The 18,391-nt window shown below is 41.0% G+C and overlaps 1 protein-coding gene across 8 annotated transcripts in view; it reads left to right on the forward strand.

Annotated features, from left to right (window-relative positions):
• The first annotated feature begins 7,004 nt into the window (after positions 1 to 7,004).
• The window catches only part of LOC125763852 (voltage-dependent calcium channel type A subunit alpha-1-like), a 30,738-nt gene continuing 19,351 nt past the window's right edge, over positions 7,005 to 18,391 (forward strand). For 2 of the 8 annotated variants that reach the window (XM_049427463.1, XM_049427464.1), the window contains exon 1: positions 12,934 to 13,945. In XM_049427463.1, the coding sequence (XP_049283420.1) occupies positions 13,935 to 13,945 (11 nt within the window). In that variant the 5' untranslated portion in view covers positions 12,934 to 13,934. Of the gene's footprint in view, positions 7,209 to 9,552; positions 9,988 to 12,933; positions 13,946 to 18,391 lie in introns of those variants that run through there. The other 6 variants (XM_049427466.1, XM_049427471.1, XM_049427467.1 and 3 more) reach the window with 5 other exon arrangements.

Raw genomic sequence — 18,391 nt, forward strand, 5'->3', positions numbered from 1 at the left:
ACCGGCTACCGATCGCACGATGCTGTTTCTTTGTGTGTGTGTGCGACACACACGTGCGCACATGCAGTTATGAGTGTCGTATCGCCTGTATATAACGCCTAGTCCTCTGCTCTGGTCCAGTACCGATATGCCTTCTCCTTGGCATATAACTCCTCCGGGGGTAAGAGTCGAGACGCCCTCGTCTGACGGATGCAGTTGTTCGTGAGGCTCATCATTTTTTTTTTTACGTATCATTTTTTCATAAACGTTATAATAAGTAATCTTAATACTAGCCCTATCTAATCCCTAATCATTACTGCTTCGCTTAAGGAAGAAGGAAGATAAATTTGTCGGTATACTTTCAAGACTTTACAAAAATAAAGTGTGGAAATATGACTAATTCTTATTTCTGTAGTTTACAAACGGAATACATAACATTTCAAACAGATACAATATGTCCTTAACTTTCAAATAATTTCAAAGAGATCATTCAATTCTTACAGTTTTGAGTCGCTTTATCTTACTCTTATGCCTTTTTACTCCTCTGATATTTTCGAACGTTTTTTCTTTAACATTTTTAGCTTTAGTTTTGATCGCTCTTGGTTGAGTTTTTGTCCTGATGTTTGGAACTACGAATACGTCTGCAGACTCCGTAATAGATGGTGGAGAATTTTTCTTGATATTTCGGTTCAGTTGTCGTTTAACCGCGTTATCTAAATTGTGTTTTGCGTCACAAAAAAGGCGATTTGCTGTTTCCAAAATCTGTGCTGGGTTATCCTGATTTGTTTGGTTGAACGTTAGTTCATTTGGTGTGAACTTAGTGGCAGAATGAATTGTATCATTATATAACGCTACTGCTATTCTTATCATGGATTTTACATCATAGCCTTCATATTTGCTTTTGTTTGTATTATAAATCTCGGTGATTGTGCTATGTGTTTTTTCGATCTGTCCATTTGATTCCGAGCATGACGCGTATTTTAATGCCACTCTTAATGAACCCAAGTAGTTTTTCAGTTGAGTCGATCTAAAGGTTGTTTCATGATCCGTTATAATCTCTTTTGGTAGGCCGTATTGCGCAAAATATTGAGTAAGTTTTCTTTGTACTTGAATGATATTCTTATTCTTGATATGTAGCATTTGAAGATGTTTAGAAAAGGAGTCTATTAAAGACAGGAAACTTGTATTGTTAATGATATAGATGTCCATGTGTATCCTTTCTAAAGGCTTGTTGGTTATTGGTCGTGGAGATATCATTATGTTATAAGGTTTACGATCAAACTTATGAATGTTGCATATTTCGCAGTTATTGGTGAATAGTTTTATCTGCCTTTGCATATTTGGAAAGAAGTATGCTCGTCTAAGTTTACATTCAACTTCTGAAATGCCGCGATGCGCTCTGTTATGTTCCGTAGTAATGAGAATATCTTGCTTTTGTGTATCCGGTACATCTTCTACTATCGTTTGTGTTAATATGAAATGACCTTTGATAGAAATATTATTTTTGAACGTATCTTGTACTAGCTGAATCATATTTTCTGGGGCATGAATTGCAGTTTGCTTCCCATTATGGATACTTTGCAAATGACGCCTAATATCTTCCATTTCGAAATTTTGTTTAGTTACAATTATCCTATGGAAATTCGGAAATGGGGTTTCTTTTACAATCGATGGATCCGTATCTGATATTTTGAATATCAACTGATTTCGATAATAATTAATGGGCCTCTTCGTCATATGCATGAAATGATCACTTGAATCTTCAGCTGAATGAATGGTCTCACATGAATTAGTTGTTTCAGAATTTGTAATTTCCACGGATTGCATTTTAACGTTACAGTGATTTTGAGCTAATGTTTCATTCGTATTGATTTCTTGGGGTATTCTACTAAGGGCATCGGCCACAACATTTGTCTTGCCTTGTTTGTACTTTACTTCGTAGTTATAATCCTCTAACTCCAAACGCCAGTTGAGTATTTTTGAGTTTTTGAACGATGTTTTTATAAAAACTAAGGGTTTGTGATCAGTTACGAGAGTAAACTTGCCTCCATACAGATATGGTTTGTATTTTCTAATTGCCCAAATTATGGCAAGCGCCTCCTTCTCGGTGGTTGAATAATTGCATTCTGTTTTGTTTAACGTTCTGCTAGCGAATGCTATTGGCCTTTCTTTGTTCTCTTGCACTTGCGACAAAACTGCGCCAAGTGCGAAATTACTAGCATCCGTTGTTAATATGAAAGGTAAATCGAAATTGGGATAAGCTAATACTTGATCTGAGGTAATGATATTTTTAAGTTCATTAAAGGCTTTCAGAAAGTTTTCGTTTTCATAGTTTACTATTGCATCTTTTTTTAGGCAGTTAGACAAAGGTTTAGTAATTTTTGCATAGTCGCGAATAAATTTTCGATAATAACCTGTTAACCCTAAAAACTGTTTAAGCTGTGTTTGAGTTGTAGGCAACTTCCAGTTAGAAATTTTATCTATGATTTCGGGGTTGGGTTTAACACCTTCTGAGGTTATTATGTGTCCTAGAAAATATGATTCTTTCTTCAGAAACTCACATTTATCTAATTGTATCTTCAGATTGAAATTTGCTAGTCTTTTGAGAACGGTATCTAAATTTTGTAAGTGAGAAGTTAAACTACTGCCAATAACAATAATGTCGTCTAAATAGACAAAGCAAATAGAGCCAACAAGTCCAGTTAGTATGTGGTTCATCATTCGCTGGAAAGTTGCGGGCGAATTTTTCAAGCCAAATGGCATCCTAGTAAACTCAAAGTGCCCATGTCCGGTAGAAAAGGCTGTTTTTTCCTGATAAGCAGGATCCATTTGAATTTGATGGAAGCCGGACTTTAAATCTAATGTTGTGAAATAAGATGACTTTCCCAAGTTATCGAGAATCTCGTCAATTTGCGGTATAGGATACCGATCGCTAATTGTTTTTTCATTTAATTTACGATAGTCTATAACGACCCTTATTTTTTTTTTGCCTGAGGCGTCTTTCTTTTTTGGCACCACCCAAATGGGTGATGAATAAGGACTGCTAGAGTGAACAATTATTTCATTATCAAGCATTTCTTGAATTTGTTTGTCTACTTCTGGTTTGAAATGGTGCGGGAAACGGTAAGATTTCGTATAAGTTGGTTCATTATCTTTAGTGATTATTTTGTGTTTTATAACACTTGTAGAAGATAGTTTTTCTCCTTCTTTTAACAACACTGAAGAGTTTTGAAGAATTGTATTTACTAAACTTTCTTTTTCTAACGGTGAAAGATGTTCTGTCCGAATTAAAGATTCTATAATTCTGTTATCTATCTGTTTACAATTCCGTATGGGAATAGGAGTAATGGTTTCAAAGTTGTTCACATTTAAATCATAAGTTCTTAAATCTGTTGGTTGATTTTCATCCAAACTTAGAACGCTAACAGTTGATTTGCCTTTTTCAGCTTTATATAAACCTGGCTTAATTAAACAATTTTTGTACAGAATTTGAAAGGATGGTACTAACCAATCTCCGTTTTTTAAAGTATTGATTGTAATGAAATTATTGTACAGTTTTTTCGATGGGAAATACTTGGAAAAAGGAATAGTAACTTCGTTAATGATAATAGCTTCCTTTGCATAGTTGATTACAGATTTGTTTTCTGCTAAATATTTTGAACCCAGAATTCCATCAAAGAAGTTGTGAAAGTCCACTAAATAGAACGTTTGTTTTGGCAATCCAAAACCAAGGAGATTAATCGTTCCCTTCCTATCAATGGGATGTTCACCCGTTATGTTTTTTACACGTGTGTTATTTATCGGCACGGTTAAATGTTCTGGAATAATTCCATTTCTCAAAATATTTTTATTGGATCCAGTGTCTATTAACAATTTCAAATTTCTTTTGGTTTTCGTATTCACACAATTTAAATATGGAAGAAAGTCTACGTAACATTGGTTCTTGTAGCGACTTCCCAAAAATTTGTCAAGATATCATCTTCTTCGCAACTTGAAGCTTCAGCTTCAAGCAATGGTATTTCGTTATTATTCAAAAAGTTCTTATTGGTTGTAAACCGACTTTTAGTTGATGTATCAACTTCCATTTTTTCTGTTGGAGCTTTGTACTGAGTTTTCCTAGGAAAATTGGTTTGAACATTTGGTTGAGTTGTCCCCTGTGTATTTGTAAAAATATTTTTACCAATCGCATTTGCTGCATAACTGTTCATTGTTCTGTTAGGTATAGCAGTTTTCTGATTTTTCACTTCGATTAATCGTGAAGAAATTTTTTCATTTGCGGTAAATTTGCACAGGAATGCATAAGCGCTTTCAATGTTTTCAGGCTTAGCTGCTTGCGCGTAACCAAAATATGGATGTTTTAGTCCGGCAATGAATGCGGCTAGCACATCTTCTTCAATGAATATGCAAATAGCTGACCAACTATCACTATAAATTTTATTCTGCTTTGCGATCGTTTTAATGTTAAGCATTATTTCTTTTGTTTTTTTGTAATACGAATGGATACTCATATCATCACTTTGTTTATTTGACCAAAGCTGGGCTTTGTATGTGGCTAGTTCTTGGCGATCGCCAAAAGCTTCTATCAAAACTTTTTTCACATCATTGAAATCTGAAGGATTTCCTGCTAGGCATAACGCGTCTTTAGCATTACCAGAAATTTTATTTACTATCGACTGAACGTAAATATTATACACTTGGCTGCTCACTAAATTTTTGAAAATACTAAGCGTGTTTTCTACCACTATTATCCAGGACTGTAGCTGCTTACGATTTCCATCATACGAAGGGATCGATTTGATTGGATCAGGGATCCGAAAAACATCACCAGCAACAGGAGTAGACAGAACAGGCATTGTAAAAGAGTTTTGAGAACACGTGTTTTCAGGGTTCGTCAACCTGTGCAGTGAATTTTCATACGATTCCTGTTTTGCGGCTATCTGTTGAATATTCTCATTTAAAATGTTTATCTGCGACATTAATTGAGTCAAAATATTATTCGCTTGTGTTTGCGTTTGCGATTCGTCGAGAGACATCGTTCCTAGCGTAATATCAAAATTTACTATCGGAATATGTGCTAAACTATCGGAATCAGTAGAGTCGACACTGTCACTGTATTCACTATCACTGACGGGATCACGCCTGGCGGATAATATCTTATGCAGGTCACTCATACAAACGCACACGCTACGAAAGAAAAAAAATTACACAGCCCGTCTATCTAGTAGTGCGGTTTTGTGCCTAGATTTTGCGTCTATCTAATAGTGCGCTCAATCTGTAGCGTACACGGAGTACTTAGCTCTTTTTATTATTTGAGGTTAACTCAAAATGTGCTCAGGTGGAACAAAAGGCAAAAATCGTATAGCGATTTAGCTTGCAAATTTTGCGTCTATCTAGTAGTGCGCTAAAATTAAATTCCAATACGAAACACCTCGTTATTGTTTTGTTCTGGAGTCAACGGTCACACACAAAAGACTCCGTTGTAAGCACGTGTTTACAGGACGGCGGCACCGCAAATCACCCGAACTTTAACGGTCGAACGGAGATGAAATCACGTTTAAATTAACACAAACGAATTTCGGGTGCACTTATTCAAAGATTCACTTTCACTAGTTAAAATCTTCTTTGCACTGTTTTTACCTGTAAATTTTCAAATTGTACTCACAACTACCGGCTGCGCCAATGATGAGTCGAGGCTCGATGAGGTGTTTATTGCTTGATGATTCGCACAAAAAGAGGACGATTCTACCGGCTACCGATCGCACGATGCTGTTTCTTTGTGTGTGTGTGCGACACACACGTGCGCACATGCAGTTATGAGTGTCGTATCGCCTGTATATAACGCCTAGTCCTCTGCTCTGGTCCAGTACCGATATGCCTTCTCCTTGGCATATAACTATATATATATTTATATATTTATATATATTATTTAATTATATATATTTATATGTTTATATATTTATATATTTATATATTTATATATAAATGCATAAACTAAATTTCAAAATTTAATGTTCTCGTGATTAGTACTACAAGTTTGGTAGCTTTAGTGTTGAAAGATCGTTTTGTTATACGAATTGCATACCTCTTAAGGATTTGTTCAAAACATGCAAGCTCTGTACAGCAAAGGCATTTTTTTTATTCAGGTAGAACGGCCTGGTCGTATTGATATAACAAAAGCTTATAAAACGAATTTCCAATGCTCGATGTGAAACATTTCACTCGAAATGAAATATTTCATTTTAGCATGTCCTTTTAATTCGTGGTGAAATTTGAAAGCTTTTACGAGCTTTCGTGTTGTGTCCCGGTAGATTCACTGATTTGACAAGCCTTTATACTACTCACTCTATAACGTACATTTTAAATAAATAAAATTTGGGGAATATATTGTAGAACAAAAGGAAAAGTTTTATCTCCTTCTTTGATTTAAAAGCATTATGATTTTTCTAGTGTTGTTACATATTCCAAAAGCTTTGAAATCAAAGCTTATAACCTGTTCCAATTACAAATTTAAAATAAATGTTCTAATGAGGTGATTTGAAAATTATTATTCAAAAATACTTTTGCAACAACCTTCATAAACTGCTGAAATCGTTTGGCGTTGGCACGGCATTCGTTTCTCCAGAAAAACGTGATCATCGAAGTCTTCTTCAGATGGGTAAGCTTTTCATCTTTAACAACCAATCCCCCAAAAACTAGAGCCCCCCATAGTGTGGCTTTTCCGAAGCAACCCGAAACAATGAGCAGGTGAATTTAGCATACCGAATTCAACCCTCCCAAGATGTAGCGGGTGGTTTCATCCCACTCATCCCTTAATGCACCGGTCACCCTCACACACTAGCAACACGCTGCTGCTGCTGCTGCTCCTGCTAACCGGCATTTGCTCACGCGGCGATCGCTCTCGCTCTCACGCGGGCGGGAAAACAGAACCCTTGCTCCAGAAGCAAGAAGGATCCATCACGAGACCAGCCAGGAGAAGCGAACCGACAAAACGCGAACACCGTGCTCTCGGTCACCTTTTGCTGCAGGTTAAGGTAAACTGTCCGCTCGCAACCGAACGCAGAACAGTGCAGGCAGGCATCGAGCCGAGACCTCGTCCAAACGTGTGTCCCGCCCGGTTTTGCTTGCTTTTTGTTGGTGTCAGGTCGGTGTGAGGAAATAAAAAAAAAAGCTCCCAGCGCAACGTGAAAGCGAGAGGCCCAATCTTCTGCTGCTGGTGACCCCGTCTATATGTATGTGTGGGTGCGTGCGTACGTGTGCCGCATGTACGTGTGAAGTGTGAACAAAGTGTACGCGGGCATTGAAGGATTTTCTTTTTTGGTTGCATTTTGCTTGCCTATTTGATGGCCGATAAGCTGATGCAAAAAATTGTGCTCCAAAATCGAAGGAAAAGTGTATGGTACACGCTTAGGACCGGATGCTTCCTTTTGGGCAGGAAGTGAAACATAGAGGAACATCCCGCGCAGTGAAGGGTACAGAGAGGGAGAGGGGGGAATTGCGGGGTCACAGGTGAAGGCGAAAAGTCCGTAGTGAAAATTCAACCTCCCAGGCCCGTTGTGCAATTGTTCTCGGTGGGTCGTCGGGAAAAAAAAGGTTGAGAAGCAGCAAACGCAACGGCAAAGAGAACTTGTTTTTTCCTCCTTTTATATCCTGCCGCTCCGGGGTCGTTCCGAGCCAACGGTTACACGGTGACGCACAGATGTATGCGTGTCCATTTGTGTGAGTGTGTGTGTGTGTGTGTTGGAAAAGCGATGTGCGTTAGTGGTGGAAAAGAAATTTCATTCTGAAGCTAAAAGAAGCATCACGTTCCAGGCAGGATCAGGACAGGCTCTCGTTTTTCCTGTTCCATTCCAGAATTCCTATATGTGTGTGTGTGTGTGTGTGTGTGTGTATGTGTATGCGTATGTGAGTGAAAGTAGAAAGGGTGGTTAAAAAAGAACAGAAATAAAGGGAAAAGGAGTGTAAGTGTGAGGAAAAATATAATTATCATTTCATCGGACGAAAATATCTTCCCATCATGACAAACCTGATTATAGGTGTATGTGTGCATGTATCCTTTGAACATCGTTGAAGAAAGTACTTATTTTCTTCGTTAGAAGAGAAAGAGTAAAGAGAGAAAGAGAGTGTGCAAGAGCGAGAGAAAGTAGGGGGGAAGAGAATACCAACGTTCGTTCGAAAGCAACTGCAATCCAGCACCACCCTTTTCCTACATTCTTCCGGATTTTCCAAGCTCCACCCTTCCTTCCTTACCGATCACGGATGTCGATCGGGGGCAAGAACATACAAAACCCGAAGAAAACGAACGAGACAGAGAGGGAGAACGAGAGAAAAAAAATAATCTAAGGGAAAAGACTGTGAGAGAGACAGAGAGAGACAGAGAGAGAGAGAGAGAGAGAGAGAGAGAGAGAGAGAGAGAGAGAGAGAGAGAGAGAGGGAAAGGTTGTATCTCGTTGCGTGTCAGGGTGATTGGTACGGGAAAACGAGGTGGATGGTGGGGAAGGGGGGAAAAGGTTGCTTTTGCTAACGGTGCACTGGCAGGACATGCCACAAGCAGAACAAAAGCTTCTATATTAGGTTCTGAGGTTCGTCCAACGCGACGATGTAAACGGCGAGACTGCGGCGAGTTGGTGGATCACTCTGTGTGGGTGTGTGTGTGTGTGTGTGTGTGTATGTGAACAAATGCGCATACCACACGGATGACACACTGCCGAACACGGAAAAGAAAAGGAAACTCCAGGATGAAGATAAGGATAAAAATAGAACCAATCGAACCGCACCGCACCTTCCCAACCCGTTTCGTCAACGAATCGAAATGGGGTGTTGATCTACGGAGCGGTAAAAAGGATAATGTTTATCGTTCTGAGGACTCTCTGCCTGCCAGAATATACTGGGATGTTCATACTCTCCCTACAGCCATACACACACAGGAACACGTGTACAAACACACATACACCAGAAGAAGCTAATATAATCCCGGTTTTGGGTCACAGAGAATTTTGTACCAATTTCCTGGGTTGGGATAGGAATTGGGCACGTGAGCACGACACTCGTTTGCAAAAAAAAAAATGCGACGGCATCCCTGGCTGGTTTTCTGGTGTGTTAGAAGGAGGACATCGTGTAGAGAAGTTTTTGTTGCGCCTCTTCACATGAGGCTCATTCCTCCCCACTTGAGGCTTTGTTCCCTCATCCTGTCCAAAAGTCGGGCCTGGAGAAGGGATAGCGAAGGATTAAAAATTAATTTCCGCTGGAACGATGCCAGTGCTGTGAAAGCGATTTGTGTTGGGGTGGGTCTTCTGTACTTTTTTCCCTCTCCCTCTCTCTCTCTCTCTCGCTCTCTCGGATAATGTAGAAATCATGACGGAACGGTAGGATGAAAGAATGGAACGCAGCTTGCCAAAGCGAACGATTGGATTTAATTACGTATAAAGAACATTGATTCAATCATCGGCAAATCGGTTTTGATAAATTGTTTCTGTCCAATTTTTGGCTACCGGCCCCCAAACCACCCCCCCCCCCCCCCCCCCTAACAAAGCGTTTGATTCTTTTCTCTTTCACGTATGATCACACGATCTTTAGTGAATGGGTAAATGGGAGAATTCCCATGCTCACACACACACATATACACACATACAAACCTACTCGTTTAAAGCGAAACAAGTGATGATCATTCGGTTGTGCTGTTGCGTTGTGAGTGCAGTGTTTGTTAAAATAGGCCAAGTAAGTGTGTGTTTTTAAGAAATAATTAAATCAATACAGCAACATAGCGAGTGTTGCTGCCGTGTGTGTGTTGGGAGAAGGAAAATCTGCCCAACCGAGGGAAATAGGGTCAACAAGCGGGTACGGGGTGTTGGGCTGGCACAGGTGGCACAAGTGATAGCGGCGGTGCTCATTGCCTTATGAATAGGAATAGTAAATAGTGCGATGGTCCCAAAGGTCCCACTGTCCGGTGTGTGTGCCGCACGAAGTGGATAATGTGCCGGATTTGCAGCGTGGATGTATATAACTTTTAAGGTGAGTATCACATTGAATCACATTATCTTTTTTTTTTGGTTTTGTTTTTGGTTATATATTACGATATTATGGAACAGTGCGTTGAAGAAAATGGAACATCGGAACAGTACAACGCGTCGCACCCGTGGAGGGCAAATATTTAGGACAAAACACAAACAATTGCTTGCTGCTTGGTATGAGCAGGACAAACACTGTCACGCTTGACGTAAAAGAGGACACATCTGGCATCTGGTAAACGAGCTGCTCTGTGTGCTCCGGAGGTACATTTGCACTTCGGGGCTACTGTACCGTGAAGTTTTGCGCTGTGCACTGGGTGCTTTCCCAGTTGCTTTCATGCTGGCACTGACCTTACTAGCAACGAGGGAAGAAAGAATATCTACGATATTTAAACGAAAAAAAACTGTCACCCATCGTGGAAAGACAACGTTACCAAAAAAAGCTCAGTACAGTAACAGTTTTTGTATTGGCGTAGTCCCTGAAACATTAAAAGCTGTCAGTATGATGGCCGCTTGCTTGCCTTACTGCTGAATTGCTGGTCAACGCACCAGACTGACACCGTTCCCGTTGGACGCATTCCAAGAACGCTTAAATTTGCAGCTCGATGCAGTCGCGTCGGGTGCATCTGTATGGGTGGCAAGTAGATGACAAACCGTACCCGAGGCGCAAATCTTGCAAGGCTCCGTGCAAAAGTTACGATGCACAATGCAATCGCAGTTGATGGTATTGGTGGTGATGGAAACGGCAACGGGAATTGAAGAAGAGAAGAGAGTGAAAGTTTTTCTTCATACACGGACACTGCTTTTCCTTTACACTGTTGAAGGAGGGCGGCGATTTCTGGGTGGTGAAAAACGCCCCGATTGTAATCTTTCTTTGCCACAGGAAAACCCGTCGGCGTTTGGGGTGTATTTTTAGATTCCGTCTACATACATCAGACCCGTAAGGTCGTTACGGTACGCATAAGCTCAAACACTCTCGAGCGAGGAAGTGGAAAAGAAATGGAGTAACCTTCGGGTCAGGTCCTAATTTAAAGCGGCGCTACCTTCAGCGAAGCATGAGCTTCGTTTTCTCGATGCAGCGTCAATCTGTTGTCCTTGCGATTTTCGTACCGGTTTTTTTTTTTCGTTTTGCACTAAATAACCGTACGAGCTTTCCCCAGAGCCGGTGATACATTATGACACACCCGCGTTTGATCGATACATTCGTCACCCGGTTTTTTTTTTTGTATTTGCCAGGATGCTTTTGTGAAGTGGAAGGAGAAATATCGCCAATCTTATCTCGTTGTCACCCAAAAAACACACAGAGGGGTATTCTCTAATTTGTCTTTGATTCCCTTCTTCCTATTGTTGAACAAAGTTTGATACAAAAATCCTTACCTTTATTAGCATGGTGATAAACGCACAACCGTCAGCATCGAGCTCCCAGGGCACATAACCTTTTGCAATGTATTAGTGACACGTTCGAAAACTTTCAATCCATTACTGTGCCAAAGCTGCCGAGCAGAAGCTACAGGCCATTATGCTGCAGATAAATACAACGTTCTTCTTTACATGCCTTTTTCCTTTGCACGTGTTTGCGTGTCAGCGGACCATCTAGAACAGGGGTTTATCGTTTTTCGTGTGTTTTCTTTTTTTTTTGCACGTCCCTCCCATCAGCAAGACATGGAACGGAACGTTTGCAAACATTCCTCTCGCACGCACACATACGCAAGCGCCTCCTGCTGTAGCGAGAGTTCAGTTGAAATAAAAAACACAGGAGACACTTGAAGTTTTCCGAGTGTTTGCTGCGCCAGCGTCACTTGCCTTTCGGAAGGGATTTCGTATTTGTTTACAAATCTTTCTTCGTTCAATAGTTTGCTGAGCATGTTTCTGAATAGAAGAATCGTAATTTGCCGGACTTTCCATTTATCGGTTAACGGAAAAATACGACTCTTTTTAGTAAAACAATGTATGAGTGCGCGATGGCTGTATGCTTTTAGCGCTTATTAGCGCATGAGTCCAGAGCTATTTCGTGCGGATTGGTGTTACTGGGTCAGTAAGTGGTGGTTTGTGTTTACGTTTTTTGGAGAATGGAATGCAAATTCACCAGTGACCCGAACCGTACACGGGCATAATAAAGGGAAATGCTATTTTTCTCTTATTCGCATGGTTTGATGGCGGGTGTGGTTGCTTTTTAGAGAACACTTTGCAAAATTATGGAAAAATGAAATACAGTGGTACTATAAATTATATAACCGGATTCGAGGTTTTGTATTTTTTCTATTGGCCGTTAGAATTTCAGATTAATTAGTATTAATAAGTCCATTATAGATTGCTTTGCCTTTTCAATTCTTTTGTAAACTTTTTATTTTATTTTACTTTATTCCTAGTGAGTCACACCCATATAAAAATGTACTCTAGCTATTGGAAAAAAGGGGAAAAAAAGAATAATATAATGATAAATGTTTGGTTTAGTTTAAATTCCATTTTCAACTTGCCATGAGCAACAACTACCTCACCATATCTACCCATCACACAAACTAAAAAGCACTGCAGGAAATGCATATATTGCAGCTGCTAAAATATTCCATCCTTTTTCTTCGAATTAATTTGCATTCTTATTTGTATGCGCACGGTACCACGTGCTGCTTGTTCAGTGCGTTCTCACGGCAGCGTTTGGTACTGGGTTTGCATATTTTAAAAAATTCTCAGAACACTTCGATAAAGCAATAGACCGATGAATTGTTTGCACGCAACCAGTTCTACGAAAAATGAAACCCTACACATGCAAACAGTGTTATATGTTACTTCGTTCATCTTTATTTCTTTTCATAAAAAAGATACTTTAAAAATCACCTCTCAAAAATTAAATAAATCATCACTAGATTTTGCTCGATGGATTTAAAATTGCTCACAAATAAATAGTAAACAGAATCCCAGATGAGATGCTAGCGCGTACCGTATCGTTGCCAGGATGGCTACAAAACACCTTTAAGTTCACTTAGCACTGCTCCAGCTCTGCCCCAACCGAAGCATAATGAATGTTAATGTATTCCTTCTACCTTAACCCCAGCGTACACCTCGAGTGTCTTGAAAAGTGCTTGCTGTAATCGGTCACCTTCTTGCTCAGAAGCTGTCGTACTGATGTCGTACCGCTGTCGATCCGCTCGAGTGTACCGCTCTTCACTCGTGGCTTGATGACGAAATGAGCCCGTTTTATCGTACCGCACCGAACGTGCCTGAACGAGTTTCTGCAAAACGGTTTCGCTTACTTTTTATTTATTGTACACATCTTCTACACAGCGCTACCACGCTGGTGTGCCACTTACCTTCCCGCAAGTATATCCCGAACCGATTGTAGCCTGCTGACGGTCGATGAGTGTCCGAGTCACTCAGCGTCACTCAGAGAGTGTTGTAAATACACGTCATCATTTACATCTACAACCAGCTTCCTGGTTTTTGGGACGATGAAGGTGGTAGTATAAAGGAAATAGTATTTTCTCTCTCCTAAACACACACACACAAAGAAATACACATTCAGTCATGAAAATACATCAAACATTGCGTTTCTGGGCAGAATGATTCTTACCGGGAGGAATGTTGTTTTCAAATGGAGACGCCTGGTGCTCCACGTTTCTGGTGAGATCCCAGTTTAAAAGGAGGCAAAAGCAATAGGTTCGTGTAGAGCGGACGAGCTGAGTGACCGAAAACTTACACCAAAATGACTGGCCGTAAGCCTCACCAAAGCTAGTCGTATCAGTCGTACGGAGCGTCGGTCGCGTTCGTGGTGCGTGCTTTGTATATTCCCAAGCGTTTTCGAAACGGTGTGGAATCGTGACCCGTGGTTAGAAAAGTGACCGTATTGTTGCTATATTTTCCTTTTTCTTTTTATTTTGCCTAATGTTTTATTCCGTATACAAACTGTCCGTGTGAAACGTGCGGAGACACTGGTCTCCGATCGAAAGCCTCCAAATGTACAGTGCGTGAGTATTGAGCGTTTATGGAAGGGTAGCCAGCGTTTAGGATTACTGGGGCATTTTAGCGAGGCAGCTGACATGCCCAAACGAACCGAAATGTGACTGTCATCGACCATTACTGGAACCATTTTTTTCGGTTTGGGGCGTCATCATTTCCCATCAACTGAAGAAGAAAAAAACTATGCGTCACCAGGCGCCTTCATCGCATGGAGAAACCATGTCCGCGTACGGAGAAAAAGATGATTCACTTGTTTTTAACTCTACTAATGCTAGCACAAACGGTTCCTACTTATATGAATTAAAAAAACAAACTACCATCTTCTCCAGGGGATTACATATTCTCATATTACTTTTGACTCCAGGGGTCAAGTTTGGTCCTTAAGGAGCTGCTTGTTCGTGGTCATTACATGTAGCAACGTTTCTCATTTTCCAACTCCCGCGCATATAAAACTGCGTGTGTTTGTATGCCCTTGTGCGTGTTCGGGACGGGTCTATGGACTTTTGATACTAATTTTATTTATACTTACCTATTTGTTTTCGTCCCCTCTTCGACTCGCACTTCTCTCGTGGCATCGAAAGCCAGGGAGCAAAAGTAAAACCGCTGTGAAAGGCTCCAAACAACAACAAAAAACCAGGCACGAGATACCCGTTTCATTGCGATCGATAAACAAATATTCGCAGTAAAACAGTGAGCGGCAAGCCTTCATCAAAACCGTTCGCCGAGTGAGTGGTGTGATTTGGTGTATGTGTTAATAACACGGTTTGTTATGCTGCTCGCACGATGCGTGAAATTGCTCCTGCTGTCGATTTGCAAACCACCGCCAAAGGGCAGAAAAAGCTCCTCTAACGTGAGACCCTACCACCGTCTCACTACGACCGAGAAGATGAAGCTTCCTTCCCGGGGCAAACGTGCCGAACGTGTGGTTTATAATTTGAAAAGCGTACCATCAGCACCGTTCTATTTAACAGAGCTTACAAAGTTTATCTCCATGGTTCGCGTAAAGCGACCCCGCACAGCAAGGATGCTGTCACGGGAGTGTGGGTGTGGGATGGCGAAACGCAAAATGGAGCGTCTGCCCGTACGGGTTTGGCGTCTTTATGTCTCCGACCTTCCGTCCCTCCCCCCCCAGTACACGGAACACCGTCCAGCCAATTTAACCGTCCGCTAGGGGGAGCCATTTTATGCTCGAGCAAAAGCGCGGTGTTCTGCTGCGTGCCACCCGAAACCACGACATCTTTGGCCCCAAAAGAAACGGCGACCATGACTCCGTGAGTGCTGGTGTATGGCTGTTCTTTAGTTGTTGTTCGATTTATTTATGTTTCGGCTCTCCCGCTCTGTACTCTCTCTGGGGGTGTTTTTATTCTTTCATCTGTAAACTCACCCAGCGTAGCACGCACGAAAAAAAAAGCAACACCGTATGCCGTATTGTCGTCCCCTGTCGTCATCACTGACGTCACGGCTTGATACGGTGGCTGTTTGTATGTGTGTTTGAGGACAGGAAATAGAGAGGGAGAGGGGGGAAATAAACGCTACTGTCATGACTCTAGGAACCCTCGTCTGCCCTAGAGCATCCTGTCCTTGAAATGACTGAAAGAGAGTCCTTTCATGAGTGACTGTACCAAAAACACCCTCCCGCCCAGACCTTCCCATCGTTGGTAGAATGCATCGTTTGCAGCAAAAGTGTTCAGTAACGTGTCCCCTTTCCCCTTGCCCAATCCCCCACCGGTACGGAGGGACCTCTTCATCATGCGATTGAAATGATGCAATGTAAAATGAATTTTTGATACACGAACGATGAAAAGCGCTCATATGAACTGGGTCACCTTTGGGACCGCTGATCCTAATTTTTCGGACAATCACAATGGATGTGGTGGCTTTTCTAGAACATGGATGACCTTTCCAAAGGAGCTGCTTTAGTTGGTATACGTTTTGGTTGCGCGGAGTGAAGGTTACAGTCGGGAAAGTAAATTAAAATGAAGAGGCAATTCTCTTACACAGCGTACCATGCTTCGAAATTTTCATAAATTTTATAACTTTGAGTAATTTTTAATTTTGTTATTAAATTATCAAATTGGAACAATCAAAATATTGGTACATGTATACGAATATCTCTAGTCGTCAGGATCCTAAAAACAGTCCACCAATGTATAAGAAACTATTACATAAAAGTATTCATGTACAACGTTTTGCATACTTTAAGGCGTTTTCATATTTACAAACTGTTTTCTTCTCAAAAATTCTTGTAAATTCAGTTTAAAAAAAAACGTATGTAAAATGTAAATCCAAACACACATCTTATGAATGAAAAAGCTCGGTAATTGAATCGCTGCCTAAACAATCTGTCGCCTCTAAACAATAAAACAATAGTTCAAATGTTTACACATCGTGCCAACACTGGACGACCTTCTTCCTTTACTCATTTCATTATCGATCATGGCCCGCTGGTACCAATCCACCAACAATTCGTGTCCTCCAACACACTCTTGTCTGCTGTTGTCGCCGGCAGAAATAACAAGTGGAAATACAACACAAGACATCAGACGCACCGGAATTGGGGGAAAGTTGAAGCAGCTGTACACAAGCCAACTGCTGCCGGTTCCAGTTGATACCATTCAGTAAAATACCCATTCCGGTCGTCGATGCGCTGGTGCCACTGGTTTTGTTCTATGTTTACCATCATCTCCCTTCCACCTTCTACCACCCCCCCCCCCCCCCCCCTTTCCTCACTAATTCCAATTCCACACACAACGCATTGTCCTTGCAAGCAGCTTGCTGCCATCATTATTCATCTTTCGGCTCCTTCCCGTTGCTTCACGACGCGGCGGGGCGCACTGATTCGAAAGGAAAAACAGATTGACGAATTGACAGAAGATTGATGAATCATTAATCAGGGCGATTTTTGGTTTGGTTTTGTTCCACTCGAAAAACGTACGCCCTGGAACCATCCGTGAGCAGACTATTTGTTTAACATTTTGCTGAGTGGCCGCTTGATTTAGAAGCTAAATGTCCCATAACGTTTGGCACTGTCATGCACATGCTCAGGAGCGCTGAGCGGTGTCGGCATACAATCAACGCTTTTCCATTGTACAGCTTTAATGGACATTATTCATTGAGTGTTTCTCAAAAATTTAACAAGTTTTGATTTCACGTACATACATACGAATCGATTCGAAGCGGTTTTTAATGTAACAAAGCTATGTTATATTTCAAATAACTCAAATAAAATTCATTTCTTGGTGTAATACATAGGATGTTATGATATGAGTTTATTTTTACATTTTACTGTACAAAAGAAAACATATTTTTACGCATTACGGATAATGCTGATGCTTCTCCCCGGCGAAGCTCCAGCCAAGATCAGCCACTAAACACATCACAGTGATTTACGATACGAGTACACTCGCTTTAATCAACCATCGATAAAATCTTTCATGCTCATTAGCATCACACTGCGGTTTCTATCATGCTCACGATCGTTAAGAATATATTTCAAGCGGAAGATTAATATTACATTTTTTATACTTCCGCCTAACCACCGATAAACCAGATAGCACTTCTCAATGCGATGCGATGTGCACTTATCGACCGTTTATTTTCCATCACCCTTCACCGAACGCTGATCAATAGTGATTTTCTTTCACTCTCTTCGTTTACACTATATTACCAACAATCGAGCAGTTTGCAAGACATTAAGATGCCATGCGAAAGTCACCACCTAACGGTGAGCATACTCTTCGATGAACGTAATCTTCCCAACCATAAGGTTCCACCGTTTACCTCGGTCCCACTTCGACCGCTTGCTCACAGCAGGATAAGCGACTGGACGTTACTTTACTCTCGTCGGGCTGTGACCGGTATCCTTTCAAGCCCGTTTGGTCCGTTGCTTTGGATGCTGCTTTTTTTTCTTGGAAACCCCGTCGCCACAAGACTTACCGGGGTTTACGCATCCTTTCCCCCAGTCCACAAACCTTCCAATAACGAGCGATGAGGAAAGAAAGCAACTTTTACGATTTAGATATTAGCATCCAGCATCCAGTATCTTTTCGAACGTCGTGCAAGTCGGTGCTTCGGGCTACAAAGGCCACAGTCTGTTGTTTTAAGTTGGAGTTTAGTTTGTACCTCGAGTAGTGCCTAGGCAGTTGATGGTGATATCTCTCGAGCTGCTAACATACAGTGTGCTTGCCCTTTTCAATCAAACACCGAAACGGATCGAGTGATTATGTGTGATTGGTGGTGTGATGATTAATGGATGGGGCGGCTAATTACTAGTCACCATAAAACGCTGATCACTGCATATAATAACTATTTTCTGTGCATTTATTTGTAACCAGATTAATAAACAATGGATATACACGCTGTATGGCAAGTATAATGAAATCGGGAAAATTGTGTGATATATTGTGTGACATATTAAATCCTTTTGGTTCTATTTTTCGCCTTAAGCAAAATAA

The sequence above is a fragment of the Anopheles funestus genome, chromosome 2RL (genome assembly GCF_943734845.2).
Source record: "Anopheles funestus chromosome 2RL, idAnoFuneDA-416_04, whole genome shotgun sequence".
NCBI classification, from domain to species: Eukaryota; Metazoa; Arthropoda; class Insecta; order Diptera; family Culicidae; genus Anopheles; species Anopheles funestus.